This window comes from Erythranthe guttata, chromosome 10 (genome assembly GCF_056151865.1).
Source record: "Erythranthe guttata isolate IM_541 chromosome 10, IM_541, whole genome shotgun sequence".
Taxonomy (NCBI): Eukaryota; Viridiplantae; Streptophyta; class Magnoliopsida; order Lamiales; family Phrymaceae; genus Erythranthe; species Erythranthe guttata.
This window is the reverse complement of record NC_142542.1, coordinates 13641119-13659095: the sequence shown is the minus strand read 5'-3', so window position 1 is coordinate 13659095 and position 17977 is coordinate 13641119. Positions and strand designations below refer to the sequence as shown.

The window sequence follows — 17977 nt, the reverse complement described above, 5'->3', positions numbered from 1 at the left end:
CCAAACCCGGAGGCAAGTGGAGATTGCGTGTGGACTTCACCAACCTCAACAAGGCTTGTCCCAAAGATCATGTTCCTTACCAATGATCGATCAACTCATCGACTCGACCTCGGGATGCGAACTTCTTAGCTTCCTTGATGCTTATCAAGGATACAACCAAATATTGCTCGCTCCAGAGGATCAAAAGAGAGCCAGCTTCATCACAGACCGAGGCATCTACTGCTATCAAGTCTTGCCATTATGTCTCAAGAACGCAAGAGCTGCTTACCAACTTCTGGTGAACACATTGTTCGCAGACCTGATTGGCAAGAATATGGAGGTATACATCGACGACATGCTCGTCAAGAGTATCAAAGTTTTGTATCACCTAACAGATCTAGATCAATGCTTCTCCATCTTACGAAAATACAATGTGAAACTCAACCCCATAAAATGTTCATTCGAGGTTCGAGGAGGCAAGTTCTTAGGATACATAATCTAACAACGGGGGATCGAAGGTAACCTCGTGAAAATTGAAGTTATCCCCTCCCTGGCTCCTCCCACGTCAATTAAGGTCCAACAACCTAAGAGCTAATTGCAAATACCACCCCTGTGTTATCTCTAATTGTCAAATACCCCTCTGTGAAAAAAAAACTCATCAACACCCCCTTGTGTTATCTAAGTCAGAGTATCGAGACCCCTGGAGGCAAATCGTGTCACTCACTCACGGGTTGTGCGATTTTAATAGTATTTTTAGGGTGAAATGTCATAAATACCCCTTTATAAAATAAAAAATAGCCTTGTTTGTTAAATTATGAATAACCTAAATTTATAGGACCAAATTATAATTTCCAGAGTTCAAAATAATAATGTGAAAAAATATTATAAGTCATTAAAAACAAATTAAAAAAATTAAATAAATAAAGTCATTGTCTTCTTCCCGTTCCCCACCCCCAAACCCCAACCCCAATAAGAAACGATCAGGTTCGGCACCACCACCTCCTCTTCTGCAATCTACATACCATACCTGAATCCGCACAATCCGAGGCTAATCCAGCCCCAATTATAGCAATGGCTTGTCTACAACATCTCCAAACGATTTCTCTCGATCGCGGCGAGTTTGACGGCCTAACCTGCTAGGTCCAAAAATTACATCTTTTTGTTTTTTTCTCTTCTCTTGCTCGCCTTATCGCTGCCACCGCCGTCAAAATAGGAGATTGTGGGAAAGTTAGAGGCACGCGTAAAGTTTATTGGTGGAAACTAAAATTTCAAAGACGTGGGCGACGGATCTGGAGAAGATGGTTGTGATGGTGGAGGAGGGGTGAGATAGTGGTGAGTAGCGGCGGAGCAGAAGTGGCGGCCAGGTGAAGAAATGGTGGATGAGTGATGTGAGTTGGGTGGGAGGGCGGAGGATCTGGAGAAAAAGGCTTTTTTTCTTCTTTTTTCTTTATTTGTTATAGAATTTAAAAAAAAAATGAAAACATATAAAAACTTTTAATGTTACAATATATATTTCATTCCGATTTAAATATATTATTTTTATTTTTAATATTTACAAAATAAAAAAATATATAATACCTATAAAATTATAATATGGTTTATTAATTGCTGAAAAACTCCAATCGGGCATTTTTGTCACTTTACCTTCAGTCAAAGCCTAAAATCACAAAGGGTGCAGTGTGCTTCGAAAATGTTAACACAAGGGGGTGTTGGTGAGTTTTTTTTTTTCACATGAAAGGATTTGACAATTAGAGATAACACATGGGTGGTATTTGCAATTAGCTCAACAGCTTAACGGCTGTTTGGCATCCTTGAACCAGTTTATCTCCCGATCAGCAGATAAAGGTCTCACATTCTTCAAAGTTCTAAGGGGTGGAAAAACGTTTGTGTGGGATGAAACGTGCCAAAGGGATTTCGCCAATTTGAAGGCGTACCTCGCCTCTCCACCTCAACTAACGAAGCCTCAGCCAGAAGATACCCTCCTCCTCTACTTAGCTATCTCTGCTGATGCATTAGCGCGGTGCTCATTCGAGATGGTGAAAGAGGTCACCAGCCGATATATTACATAAGCCGAGCTCTTCAAGGAGCCAAAAATCGCTGCACCAACATGGAGAAGCTCGCGGTCGCACTCATCAATGCAGCTAGGAAGCTCCGACCTTACTTCTAATCACATCAAGTGGTAGTTCTCGCCAACTATCCTCTCAAGCAAATATTGAGGAGTCCCGAGACATCTGGGCGATTAGCCAAATGGGCCATAGAATTAAGCGACTCCGAGGTAGAGTTCAAACCACTACCACACTAGGCCAAAACACAGTTCTGGCGACGTTAAAATTTGCGATTAAATTCAAATCGTCGCATATTTGCGACGATTCCTACTGCATTAGTCGCAACAGTTTAAATCCCGCTTTTGACTCAAAACCCTTGCGACGTAACTAGAATATCGTCGCTACTTTGCGACGAATATTCCTGTAAACGCCGCAACGAGAAAACAAAATTATTTTCACATATTTTTTAGACGAAAAAGCGACAAACGTCGCGCAAAGTAATTTTTTTTATTTTTAAATAATATTATAGCGACGAAATAAGCAGAATCGTCGCAACAAGTTTGAAAAAAAATATTTTTTTCTTCGATCCCTGCGACGAAATGTACGTCGCCGCAGTTAGAATAATTTTTATTTTTTTTATTATGTTACCCTGCGACGAATTGTGAGTAAACGTCGCAAGAAAATTGCATTTATTTTTTTCCCTGCTCTGTTTTCGTCGATTTCATAAAACGTCGCATTTAGAATAAATTATTTTTCCTTTTAATATTTTTGTAATAAATATTGCGACGAATATTTATCAGAATCGTCGCAAGAGTTTTCTCTTTCCCAAATTCTCGAGCCCAGGTTGCTACGAATACAGAAACGTCGCAATGGAATTAATTTTATATTATTTTGTGGCGACGATTTATGTATAATCAACGCAATGAATTAATTTAAGATTTTATTTTTATTTAATTTTTGCGTCGATTTAGGTAAATTCGTCGCATAAGGGAATGGGATAAAAACCTAATTCGTTTCAGCCCAACTCCTCTCTCTCTCTCTCTCTCTCTCTCTCTCTCTCTCTCTCTCTCTCTCTCTCTCTCTCTCTCTCTCTCTCTCTCTCTCTCTCTCTCTCTCTCTCTCTCTCTCTCTCTGTTGAAGCTCCACCGTCGTCGGTGGCGTTGTCATTCTGCCGGCACCATTCCACCATCACCGGCCACCACCGCTGCTCCGCCCTAATTTCAATTTCTACTCTACGCCATCAAACTGCCCCCACCCCCCTCTCTCTCTCTCTCTCTCTCTCTCTCTCTCTCTCTCTCTCTCTCTCTCTCTCTCTCTCTCTCTCTCTCTCTCTCTCTCTCTCTCTCTCTCTCTCTCTCTCTCTCTCTCTCTCTCTCTCTCTCTCTCTCTCTCTCTCTCTCTCTCTCTCTCTCTCTACTGTTAGGGATCTGTTCCGCCACCGTTCCTTTGTCGTCATTCCACCTTTGCTCGCCGGTTTCGTTGGCTGAAAACTCAATTTTTGCTCCGCCGTTGCCTTGCCGCCGCCTCGTCGCCACATTTCCCTGCCGACCTCTCCCCTCGTAGTGAGTGCCTTTAATTTCTGTAATTTTCCTTTAATTTATCCCCTCGTAGTGTATGGATATTTGTGTATGTGTGTGCTGATTTTGGGGTGTATGTGTTGATTTAGTGTGTATGTGTGTGCTGTTTTTGGGGTGTATGTGTTAATTTAATGTGTATGTGTGTGCTGATTTTGGGGTGTATGTGTTGATTAAAACAACGAAGGCTCTTTTGCACTCAACTTCAAATTCATCTATGAGGTTCTAATGCATAATTGCATTGTAAGTTGCTTAAGGGGTGTCAAATGTGTCTTAGAAAAATATTAGCTTAAGATGTAATCTGAGTGGTTAAATAAAAGTGATTATTTTGTGGCAAAAATTTTGTTTTTTGTTTATGACGTACATTTGAAGAATCATGCCCTTCAAAAGGCAGGTTATGAAATTGAAAAAGTTTTCATACTTATTAGCCAGCTTGATTCGGCACTTGTTTTATGTTACTATTCCATTATAGTTTTTGATCGGTAATCAATCGCCTCACCGCATTTTGTTGACTTGTTAACTGAAGGCACTCATTGCTTTGAAGAAAGAAACACAGCTAATCAAGTACAGCAGGAAAGGGAAGCCCAAATTATCTTTTCCCTCACCTTTACCACGACAAAGTTTTTCCGTATTCATTTAACTTTGCTGTCGTATGTTAACGCAAACTTATATGATGCAACTTATCTCTTCCTTCCGATTTTTAATTTTTATGCGTTCTAAAGAGTAGAAGACAATCTACATTTCCATTTATTAAAAATACTTATTAAATATTGAATAATTCTTTTTAGCAATTGATTTATAAATAAATTAATAATTATGTAACTGATTATATGATTATTATGTTAATAAAAAGGGATTTTGAATAATTTTGAGAGAAAATAAAGTAAGAGAGAAGTGAGAGATAAAATGGTTAGGGAGAGAAATATTTAAAGATAGAGAGATAATTTTTGTAATTTGTGTGCGTGGTTCCGTAATTTTTTGGGTAGGATTTAGCACGCCCCTTTTATCAAATAGCCCCTAAATGTTAATTAGAGTCTATGCTAAAACAAAATCATATATAATCTTTATAGATAAAAAATATAAATATTGTTTTCCTTTTGAAAAAATGGAGTCAAATAGTAGATAAAAAGTGGTAAAGGGCAGTATTGGGAGTTCAGAAAATTTCTTCTCATTTCGATTATTTTTTTTCTGTATATTAATTAATGCATTCTACATGATAAAAAAAAATATTTTGAATAGCTAAAATATTTGTCATGCTATTTTTTACCAGCACCAGTAAGACTATTTACTTACTACAAAATGGCAAAGGATAGGAGTTGGGTTTTGATCGATGATCATCGATTAGATGCATTTCAAAAGGGTTGTGAAGAATTTTTGGATTTTGCTTTTAATAAGGCTGTGATCGATAATAAAATTCGATGTCCATGTCGAGATTGTGAGTGTAGAAAAAATGGGGATCGGGAATTTGTCCATGGACATTTACTTTGGAGGGGTTGGGATAAATCTTATGGTTTAGGCCAATGGGTAATGCACCTAGAGTCTGAGGAAAAATATCGTCTCGGGCATCAGGTTTGTGAAACAAATGAAGCTACTGATTTCAGAATTTCTGAAGTTGAAGATGTGAATGAAACTGATGGTGGTGCGAGCGGTCGTGAGAACATGGAAGAATTGTTGCAAGCATGTATTCATCCTGATCATCACGAATCATTTGAAGAATCTACACCGGAAGTTGATGATTTTCGTAAACTCATTGAAGAGTGGTGTATCCCTCTATATGATGGATGCCAAGAAAATTCTAAACTTTCATTCGTGATGGAATTCTACAAAATTAAATCTCGAGGCAAGATGAGCGATAAGACGTTTTCAGACACACTTCAACTAATTAAAAAAATTCCTGGTCTAAATATTCCCGACTCTTTTTATGAAGTTAAGAAGTTGACTGGGAAATTCGGGTGCGGTTATGTGAAAATTGATGCATGTGAGAATGATTGCATGTTGTTCTGAAAGGATGATACATACTTAGATTCATGTAGAGTCTGTAATGCTTCACGATGGAAGACTTCCATGGAGAACCAGCCGAGTTCTTCAACCACTCGCCGCAAAAGAGTACCCAAAAAGGTTTTGCGACACTTCCCCTTGATTCCGAGGCTTAAGAGTTTATTTATATGTGAGAAAACATCCATTAACATGAGATGGCATGCGGAGACTCGATGTAACGATGGAGTTCTCAGGCATCATGCTGATTCCGATGCGTGGAAAGAGTTCGATAAGAAACATGAGTCATTTTCTTTGGAATCCCGAAACGTAAGGCTAGGTTTGGCTACAGATGGTTTCAATCCATTTGGATCATTAAGTAGCAAGTATAGCATGTGGCCTGTTATTCTAATGATTTACAATTTGCCACCAAATTTGTGCATGCAACGTTCTCATATGATGATGTCATTGCTTATTTCTGATCCCAAGGGACCTAGAAATGGCATTGATGTTTATTTGCAACCATTGATAGATGAGCTGAAAGTGTTGTGGATTTCTGGAATTCAAACTTTTGATATGTCCACCAAACAGTACTTTAATATGCGAGCGGCCCTCTTGTGGACTATTAATGACTTCCCGGCACTTGGTAATTTATCGAGGTGGAGCACGAGCGGTTATCTTGCTTGTCCTAGCTGTGCTGAAGATACCGTATCTGAGCGTTTGTACAAGTCAAACAAACAATGTTTTATGGGACATAGCCGCTTTCCAGAGGAAGGGGCACCACCTCTACCATCCGGGGAAGATGTTTTATCAAAAACGGAGGGAATCGATGTTGTATTTGGCGTAGGCCAAGCAGTTCATAGAGATTCTCAATGGAGAAAGCTAAGAGAAGTATTTTCTTTGAATTACCTTATTGGAAAGATAATTTGATACGTCATAACTTGGATGTCATGCATATTGAGAAGAATATTGGGGAATTGTTACTAAAGTGGCTATTAAATCTTCTTAGCAAAAATGATGGTTTTCAAAATGCAAAGGAGGACATTGAAAAAATAAAAAAACCACCATCTGGTAAGATTGGTCCACGGTTTCCCACTCTAGTCCCAAAACTTGGGAAGTATCACAAGATGTCGGTCTAGTCTAAGAAATTGCTTTGTGATGTTATATCAAACATTAAGGTTCCTAACGGCTATGCATCCAATATAGCCCGTTGTGTGAATGAAGACAAAGTAGGGGACTGAAGAGTCACGACTATCATGTATTGATGCAACAATTGCTTCCATTGGCAATTCTCAATGTGGGGTTACCAAACAAGATGGCTTGTACTATTATTCAACTGTGTAGTTTTTTTCGAGGCTTATGTTCCAAAACCAACACAGTTGAAGATTTTCAAAAACTACACTCTGATATTGTAAAAGTACTATGCAGTCTTGAAAAATTGTTCCCCCCATCATTCTTTGTTGTGATGATGCATTTGCCGGTTCACATAGCTCATGAAACAATGGTTGTCGGACCAGTGCATTATCGATGGATGTATCCAATAGAGAGGTATTTATAACTTTTTCAAGAGCTAATGTCATATTTAATTTCCATTAAATCATAATAATAAAATCTAATCTTTATAAAATTTCCTTTGACATTAGATATTTGGGCCACTTAAAGAGTTTTGTTCGGAATAAAAAGTTTCCTGAAGGCTCTATTGCTGAATGTTACGTCACTGAGGAATGCTTAAACGTTTGCTCACTATACATAGAAAACTCCCCAGCTACACTTTGTGATGATGAACCACAAAATGCATTTTAATATTCTCAGGAGTATCAAATGATAGTGATGTACATCCTAAGTACAAGGTCCTCAATCAGATTTAATGGAGAAGGCACATAACTATTGCCTTTTCAACTGTGACGAAGTTCAACCTTACATTTAGTAAGTTATCTATATGGTATGTTAATTTTGAATAGTTTTCATTTAATGTTTTAAAATAATATACCCTTTTCTTAGGGAGCATTTAGAGATCGTTAAGAATAAAATCTCAACGAGTGACCCTGCTTACCAGTGGCGAATTCAACAGTTACAGGACAAAGAATTCCGTCGTTGGTTTCAATCATATGTAAGTGTATTCCATTAGATTGTGATTAATTTTCATATTTTGTTACTTAAGATAAGTAACCGTTCGTTGGCCAACTAGGTGCAAAGAAATGTTGGAATAGATGAAAATCTCAGAGTCTTGGCTAGTTCCCCTGATTTTAGAGTGAATACTTTTAAGAGACTTGATGTTCAAGGGTTTACATTTCGTACAAAATCGTCTGAAGAATCTCATTTTACTCAAAATAGTGGTATTTTTGTCAAAGCAACAACTGTTAGAGTAGGTGACCAACAAGCCAACATGTGGCTGTGGTCTTTCGTATTTATTATTGTAATAAACGAACCTTTATTCGTATTAATGATAAAACACCTTGGCATTCTATATCTTTGTCCCTTTGTCACAAGCATAGATATAGTCCTTACAGTTATTACAAGTACTAGTAATTGATCGTTAGGATCGTGAGATATTTACTTAAGTATTATAACTGTTAAACGTGTTCCTAGTCGAAGGGTTACGCCACTAATGAGGATATCGGCCTTTCCCATTAAGACTAGCACTTAGTGTATGTGTACTGCATCTCATCAGTAAACGGTATTGTCATATCGGCATGCATAAGTGGGTGCTCGTAAGTTGACGAGTTCACTGAACTCCCTCACCCTAGAAATCTCTAAGTGGTTCCCAATAATCGAGTAGAGATATCTATGGTATAGTTGTACACCATTAGTCCTTATGACCTAGACATCACCGTGACTTCACTAGAGGACCAGCTGTATCGTGACCTGTCCCTGAGTTCCACCGAGGACCATCCCAAGGGCCAGTGTTCGTGCAGTCTGAAATCTAGTGGGAGGTCTGTGCATTGTAGTCGGGGATTCGATCGCTAGAATAGTCTTGGATGTCCTGTGTGTTCTGAAAGTTTGTAATCATTCTAAGTCTCTGGCCAGAGCTGACTAAGTGATGATTAGAGAATTCGATTCTCTAACTCATGCACGTGACGATTACAACACCTGGAACGATCGCACCGTCATCGAACATATAAAGAGGTCTCGATGAACCAATGCCTCTAGTTCGATCGGGACATATGAATCGAAGGGACCGTACTGTACGTTAACTATATCTGAAGGTTCTTGCAGGCACTTCATTTGTATCTAGGGAATCATGACGCGTAGTTGCTAGACGCCAATCTTGATTCGTTGGGTGATTAAGGTGAAACGAGCTTCATCTTAATCGTAACTCTAAGGGACGAGTTTTGACCACAAAGAGTTGTGGGCCCACGGCTAGCTTACACCTGAACCATCGAGGGTCACACTGCTCGTGCACATGAGATCTTTGAATAAACGGTCAGAGATAAAATAGTTTATCTTTGCATGATTGGAAGTCAATATGATTGGATCCAACATTCGTAATTTGGAATTATGAATGAGAATAAGAAAAGGAAAAGAATAGGCGAACGTTGTAGTGGACTTTCTAAATCGGGAAGTTTCCAAATTTAGAAAGTGCACTGAACTAGGGTTTCAACTTTTGGAAAGTTGGAAAATGAGAGATGGCACTCGTAATGACGAGGACATTATAATGATTCCGAAAATGTAATCGTTGCAATTTTTCGTTCATTGAATTAAGAGAGACGAGCAAGTAAAAGTACTAACGGACTTAAGTTGTTGGGCTCGGTCCAACTTAAGCCCGCTAGGGTTTTATGCAAGACATATAAATACTTGATTTATAGGTCTTGCACAAACACACAAACACAGCAAAAAAACCCTAACCCTAGCCGTCCACCTCTCTCTCTCGGCCACTCTCTCCGCGGCTACCACCGCGCCGCCGTCGCTCCTCCGTCGCCGGAATCGGCCATCTATTGGCCGATCCCTTTCGGTACTCTTTTCTTCCTTCTTTTTCTTCCGTTAATTCTAACTATTACGTGTCTAGTGCCACGTGTTTAGTAGATCGAAGTATACGAGGTGAAATCCGAGAGGAGGAAGATCGAAGATCGAGGAATCGAAGAGCAGCGCACGAGCCGAGGCCGCACGCTGCCCCACGCGCCGCCCCAGAAGACCGCGCGTGTACCTCACGCGCCGCCGTGGCCGATTCGCCGCTGCTGCCGCTGCACCGCTGCTGCCCCGATTGTACGGATTGGTTTCCCTAGCAATCTCGACTTGCTAAACGCTCCTACCTCACGCTTCAAGAGGTAAATACACGAAACCCTAGTTTCGATTCGTTTACGTTTAAACTGTGAATTCATGTTTGCTATCGTATGATTTTATGTGATTATGTGTAATCGTTTTAATCTTTGCAAGCATGATTATTGGTTTAAACGCGAGCATGTTAATTGATTTAAATTCGGTTAAATTATTTAGCATGTATGTTGTTTTTAATTTCGCTGAAAGCGCAAAGGTACGCAATTAATTGATTTTAATTTGTCGGGCATGTACTTGTGTGCTTTAAAGTCGTTTAAATCACATTAAATTTTTGTTTTCCGCTGCGTACGCGTGCCCGAAACCCAACAACAACTACCAGTTTCGCGAGTTCGAAGGATAAATCTCCGACAGATGAAGATGTAGGCTATTATGGCGTAATAAAAGACATCATTGAACTTTCATTCAATGTTGGTGAAAAAAAAGTTGTCTTGTTCGAGTGTGATTGGGCTAATATTCGTACGAACAAGAGGGACAATCTACGCATTACACTTGTGAATTTATCCAGGCCAGAGGCAAAAGCAAATCCTTTTGTTCTGCCATTACAAGTATTGCAAGCATTCTACGTCGAAGATCCACGTGATAGGCCATGGGTGGTGCCTGTTGTTATTAAACCAAGGGACAACTTTGCTCTGAAATCTGAAGATCTTGTTGAAGTTGAAGATGGATGTTATGAGATACTTTCGATAAATAATGACATAAATGTTATAGATGTTATGGAAGAGTAACTCATTGTATTTGTTGATCAAATATTTTTGGAACTCATATTTGTAAATTTACCTTTTATTTGAACTATTTGTCGTCTTAGTATTTTCATTAAGTTTATTTAAACTATTAATGTATTTGACTCGTCATATTATGTTATATGTGTTGTCTTAACTTAAAATTGATGCTAATGTATCTTGTTTTCTTGTTCAGGCAACCCGATTTGTGTATTTTCTATGTCAGGGCAAGGTTCGAGCACAGATTATGATGTAGTAGTACACGTGGACTTTAACGATGCAGGTCTTCCAGTCGGGCGTGGGAGGAACCGATTGGTGCGGGCCATTGCTAGTCAAGTTACACATTGTGACCTTTTTAGTCCTTGCATTTCTTAGCCTAAGCACAAAAAAGAAGGTCGGGTTGAGCAATTGTCGTTACGATTCAAGGTATTTGAAATTATTAAAAAGTTAATAATAATTCTTAGTTAGTTAAATTGATTTGTTGTATATGAATTTTATTTATTCTTGTTAGGACAAATGGAAACTTCCTGATCGAGATTCTACGAAGAAATGGTTCAATGCTACGGCCAATGCTCGTTAGAAAGATCATAGAACTAAAGTATTGAAAAAAAATTATGATAGAGCACCAGATCTTGCCACTGCTAAGGCAAATCGTCCGGATGGAATGATTAGTTCATCTACATGGGAGGAATTGCGTGATCAATTTTTTTCTATATCTGATTCCAGTGGTGATGGCAAGGTAAATTATATTTCTTTTGATTTTTTTCTAATTTGTCATGTTCACATAAATTTAGTCGAAGTTTATTAACATGTGCATTATATTCACAGTCCAAGTCTGATAAATGCCGAGAATCCCGAATGAAAATCCCTTCCGACCACCATTGGGGTCGAACTAGTATTAGTGGGTGGTCTCATGAACATGTAAGTCTAGTCTTATATATTTTTTTGTTAAATTTTTCGGATTATATTCATGTATATTTTATATTAAATTTTTCTATAATTTTTTATTACAACTTCAAAAATTTGGTAAAGCTCCTACTCTGGTTGATAAATATAAAAAGGGCTATATGAATATCGACCCATTGATGCCATTCGTGGAATCCGGGTCATCCACGGAGGAGGGTGAGAGGGCAGAACCATATACTGGGATTGGAACTCCTGAACAACGTGCTATTGCGGTAAGTTTTCATCCTTAATTGTTTTGTATGTTGAATTAGTTGGTGGGTTTATTGTTTTGGTATTGTGTGTTTGATCTATTGTTTGGTATATATGTTGAATTGTGTTTGATCTATTGTTTGGTATATATGTTGAATTGGTTGATGTGTTTTCTATGTATTGATATTTTTTTGGTATGTCCATACAATAGCTGTTATGCTGCCCAATTTTTTGATTAATTTATGAATTTATGGTCATTTATTTGTATTTTCATGAAGACTTGGAAAGAGTATACGAAGAGTGTGTTGATGATGAAAAAGATCAAAGCACGGCCGACTCAATAGCTTGTGAAAGAGTGTTGGGTAAGACAAAAGTACTTGGGATTCAAAGCTCAACCACTAAGAAAGTTGCATGATCAAGATTTTCTTCTGTTAGAAATGAAGAGTTGAAGACTAAAGTCGAGCTCTTAGAAGGAGAATTGCAAGAATCGAGAGATGAAGTGAGCTCACTTAAAGAATCTTTGAACTCTTTACTTAATACTTTAAGACAAAAAGGAATCGTAGATCAACCCGTCTCCAAAACTCCAAATTCGGGTACTTCAAATGACGACGAAGAACGGCTCAATTTGGATTAATTTCATTTTGTAATGCTACAATATTTTTCTAAGTTTGTATGTAATTCTAGATTCATATATGTACTGTTGACTTAGTATTTATTTTTATGTAGACTTCAATTTTAAAATTGTTGTGTAATTTAATTTAGTAGTTCAATTGTTTTAGTGAAATTAATAATTATTTATAGGTAACTTATTGTTTAAAATAATATATATATATATATATATATATATATATATATATATATATATATATATATATATATATATATATATATAAAACTGTACAGTAACATTTGCGACGAATATGATAATTTTCACCGCAAAGAAAATACGTCGATGTACTATATTTCGTCGTAAATCTTGTTTTGGTAGAATTAAATTGTGCGGCGAATAGTTCAAATTCGTCGCAAATATTGGTGACGAACAGAGAAATATAGTCGCAAAACTTTGCGACGATATACCAAGTTCGTCGCTAAGATAATATTATTTTATTTTGTTGAACATTTTACTTTGCGACGAAAACATAAAAACGTCTCAAAAAGCGGCGACGATAGTGTAGACATAAATGTCGCAAACATAAAAATCTAATTTATTAGATAAAATCGACTTTCGGCGACGAAAATGTAATTCGTCGCCCGCTGGCGACGGAAATTGCGATTTAGTCGCAGCCTTTGCGACGGGAACATTGGCGTCGAATTTGGACCCCCATTGCGACGAAACTGTAATCGTCGCAATCGTCCTAATTTCGTCGCAAGAGTCATATTTTCGTCGCAATTTTTCGTCGCCTGTGGCCAGTTTTGTACTAGTACCCGCCATCAAGGCTCAAGTCTTAGCTGACTTTCTGGTGGAGATGACCACTACGGAGCATAACACTTCCTTACCCACTTGAACCGTCAGCGTTGACGGATCCTCCACAACCACGGGAGGTGGTGCGGGTATCGTACTGACAAACTCCAGCATAGACGAATTCGAGTACGCACAACGATTCGACTTCGCAACCTCTAACAACATAGATGAGTATGAAGCGTAGATTACTGGATCCGCCTCATTCTATAAGCCAGAGACGTAAGCTCCTGATATATAGCGACTCCCAATTCATCATCAACAAGGTCCTTGGGACCTATGAGGCCAAAGAAGACTCCATGGCTAAATACCTTGCCCTTGCGCACACTGTTTTGTCCAAGCTCAATGGCTACGAAATAAAACAAGTACCTCGCTCCAACAACGTCCACGCAGATAATTTGGCAAGATATGGAAGCTCCATGGCAAGTATCGGAAATCGAAAAGTTACTCTCCTCACTTCACCTCAACCAGAGATAGCCTCCATCGACGAAGTACATTGCGCTGAGGAGGACGAACCCTGTTGGATCACTCATATTATGAACTATCTCAAAAACAGAGAACTTCTGACCAACCCCACCCAAACACGGAAAATAAAAACGAAAGAAACTCGCTTCTTGATAGTAGATGAAGTTCTCTACAAGCGAGTTTTCACTTTCCCCTACCTCAAGTGCCTCAACCCGACTACAGCAAACTACGTACTTCGAGAAGTACATGAAAGCATTTGTCAAAATTATTTGAGCGGAAGAACCTTGGCACTAAAGGTGTTGAGGCAATGTTACTATTGGCCCACCATGCATGAAGATGCGAAGAAATTAGTGTAACGGTGTAAGTCTTGCCAAGAGCATACCAGCATCCTCCATATGCCAGCAACACTGATGCAACCGATTGACAACCCCATTCCTTTTGCTCAATGGGGAATAGACTTGGTTGGTCCTTTTCCACCCGCCACAGGAGGACGCAAGTTCCTCATTGTAGCCGTGGACTACTTCACCAAGTGGGTGGAGGCCGAACGCTTAGCTCGCATCCGAGAGGAAAAAGTCATTCAATTCCTTTGAAAGAACACTGTATGCCACTTCGGGATCCCACGTTCCATTATTTCAGACAATCCATCAACAAATGTACAAGGCTCGCATGGCAAGGGCCAATAACTCCAAAGTCCACCCTCGTTCCTTTCAAGTGGGAGACTTAGTGTAACGCCCCACAACCTAACAGCAGAATCCAATCGGATCACCACCATTAAGTTAGGGATGCTAACCTTTTATATACATACTTAAACATTATGGTTTTAATACAAAAATACGTTATATGCTTTGAAAAGAAATCAAACTTTGAACTTTCTCAAAACCCGTACATATATATATATATATATATATATATATATATATATATATATATATATATATATATATATATATATATATATATATATATATATATATATATATATATATTCATTGTTTACAAAATTACATTGTACAAAAACCATAATAGAGCGGCTAACAAAATGAAATCAGAGTTTCTAGCTCGGCTACAAAAATTTCGCGAAGCATGGCATATGAACAAATCTCTGTCTGGCCGCTCTTGGCTAGGTCAACTTCTAAACATGTACATCATTACCTGCATCATAAGAACCTAATGAGCTAATGGCTCAGCAAGTTGAAAGAGATGTAATAGCAATATATCACATAACACGTTATTCATTCAATATGTACAATATCACATATAACTTCATTCGTGATCCTTTTCTTTGAAATCTCTCTTTTTCGGGTACCCTTGAAGTGTGGTACTTGACTGATAGCAATAGGCTTTCGTTTTCGGAACCTGTTCATGATATTTGGCCAATAGATAATACGGGGTTTCCATACCGGCCTTTCGACCTCAGGTATTAGCCGTACTTTATTTCATTAATTGTGGGTTTTCCATACTGTTCTTTCGACCTCAGGTATTTGCCACCATGTGTTGGGTCCGCCGGTTCCTCCCGCGTCCCTTGCCTACTCGACCATCAATCAAGTACCATACTCCCATTTTCAAAACATCTTTCATATCATTAATTCATCAATCATTCAAACATCATGGAGAACACGTAGCAAAAGTCACATTAAAGAACACATAATTAGATTCTTATGATGAGCAAATGAAAGCTTCAACTTACCTCAAAATCAATATGGTGTATGAAGTGAAAGGATCAGTCTTAGATAAGGTGTGCTAGAAGCCTTGATTAGAGATGAATTTAAACTTCAAAACATAGAATTTTCAGCTAGAAAAAAGGTGCAGAACTTGTTCTAGCTATACTTGTATGAGTTCTTATGGTTTGATGTTCTCTTATGTGAATATGGAAGTGAAGAAATAAGAAGAGAAGCATAAGGAATTGGTCTGGTCGTTTTTGGAAGAAGACAAGTGAAAATGAAGACCAAAACACAAAGTCTTCACTTATCTACCCATTCCCAACAAGGCCAAATGGAGGATGATGATTGGAAGGCTTATATTTGCTGGATTCTTGTGGTTCCTCCACGTTTTTACAGCTTGAGATGAGATAGGGGGCTGATGTTTACTCATTATAATCAAGTGTAAACAAAATCAGAATGGTCTTGTGCAACCTAGTCAACCAACCAATCAAATTGCACCCTTTTGCATACTTTTGGTTTTAGTCTAATATGAGTTACTTCAAGTAATTACATATGTAATTAATCATATTAAAATGTAATTAAAATGCAGAACTGCAATTAAGACAAATATATCAGCGTTTAGCACATTTTAAGAAAAGTATTCAATCACGTATTTAAAAACACAATTAAGGCACATGTGTAGCAAGTAGTCGTGATCATGCATCATGAATAATGAATTTTAACTATATGCATTGATGCAATATGCTTATTATTGGCCATGTATGGATGGTTGGGCATTACACTTAGTCCTTCGCAAAGCCGAAGCCTCGCGTCCTATTGGCAAACTTGATCCCAAGTGGGAAGGACCATACAAAATAACGCAAGTGGTCAACACTGGAGCATATCACCTCGAGAACCTCGACGGACACCCTATACCCAGAACCTGGAATATAGGGAACCTCAAAAGGTTCTACGCTTGAGGTATACTCACAACGTACGTCAAATTACTACTCTAAGTTAACATACACATCTTTTATATCACAACAGTTGCTTATGAACGACCACTCTTGCAGGCTTTGCGTTCTTCCACGCCCCTTGGCTTGCAAGGATGTCAATGACATTTGGGATCTTTCTAATCCATGACGAGGTGCGTGAACGCCTAACCCTAATTGGGGGGCTACTTACATTACCCACCTCACATCCCCTAACCTCTTTACATCTTCTTTTTACAGATTGAGGATCGACTATGATGTTGGATATCCCTCCAATCAACTGCCCTAAGATGGAAAATGTTATGTATCCCCTCATAAAGGGTTATTCCACATTTGCCAATTGACATCATCTCAGCACATACTTCGTATCTCGCCTAAAATATTACTGCCAGCTAATTTGACATGCAGGAGCACGCATCCGAGTACAGTGAATCAAGCATATCGATTACATATTTCGACGTGTGAGAGACTTACTCGATCTCCATCTTGGGTTCGTAGGCCCTCCCTCTACATTACATCAATCTACAAAATTACTAAGTGCTCACTTCAAACACTTCAAAATTCTCTATCATATTTTTCAGACATAAAGACATGAAGGGTGCCCTACACATCATCAACAACTCAAGTATGGACAAGCACAAGAAAGACGTGAAGAAGCACTTATCATTTCTACTTAGTATATTTTTAGTCATTTGGAGTGATTCGCTCTCTATATGTTTCTTTCCCTTTGCCTCAAATAGCGCCCAATCCACCATCGGTTTGCCCGTCACGCGCGCTCACTCACCCAGTCACCGTGTCCGACACGCGTGCCCCTTCCTCAATCTGCGCGTCAAATGCGCGCGCACTAACTCCAATCAGTGTGTCAGACGCGCGCGCCCCTCCCTCAATTTGTGCGCCACACGCGCGAGCGCTCACCCCAGTCAGTGCACCAGACGCGCGCACACTAACCCCAGTCAGCGCGTCAGACGTGCGCGCCGCTCCCTCGATCTGCGCGCCACAAGCGTCCGCACTCACCCCAGTCAGTGCGCCAAATGCGCGCGCGCCTACCTCGATATGCGCACCACTCGCATGCACCCTCTCCTCCGCCGGCGCGCCACTCGTGCACCGGGCGGGTTTCCTCTTCTCGGTTGGCGTGCCAACACATCAAGCCCTAGCTGCTGGTCGCGCCGCTTCACCCCGCGCACTGCCAACCTCGTCGACGGCGCGCGCCGAGCCGATTCCATGCCCAGCCATTCTTCCCCTTCGCTCGATCTGAGCGATAATTTCGCCAGGCACCTCCTCCACCTCTCGTTATTTGATACGCAGATGATTGGTTTTTCCCCAGTCGCTCATGATACATAAACTATATCTGACGATCGCTTTTGTTAAAGGAAAAATTCTACTATACTACTAATTTACCAGGTATAGTAAATAAAACAAATTATAAGTTATTTGCGCATACTTATTCCACGCGAGAGTTGTGAATTACTCATATTCAACTTGGAAGGACTCAATCTTTGCCAATGATTTTATATTTAAGAACCATAAATATATATCCTCCTGCCAATCAACAATAATAATAATATTTTATTATTATTCCACGACAGCAACTAATACCAAACTAGAACTTTGATCTACTCTCGACACAATCCGACAGCCCGTTTGACTTGGCTTCAGGAGAGTCCTCCCAAAGGCTAGGGTGGGCTCAAACCCCCCCTCAC

The 17977-nt window shown here is 39.3% G+C and overlaps 1 protein-coding gene across 1 annotated transcript; it reads left to right on the top strand.

Annotated features, from left to right (window-relative positions):
* Window positions 1-10842: 10842 nt before the first annotated feature.
* Window positions 10843-12499, top strand: LOC148767588 (uncharacterized). The gene is made up of 5 exons (XM_088824058.1): window positions 10843-10992; window positions 11078-11305; window positions 11395-11487; window positions 11628-11744; window positions 12000-12499. The coding sequence occupies exons 2-5, from the start codon at window positions 11231-11233 to the stop codon at window positions 12063-12065; spliced, it is 351 nt and encodes a 116-aa protein (XP_088680184.1). The 5' UTR covers window positions 10843-10992; window positions 11078-11230; the 3' UTR covers window positions 12066-12499.
* Window positions 12500-17977: the final 5478 nt, after the last annotated feature.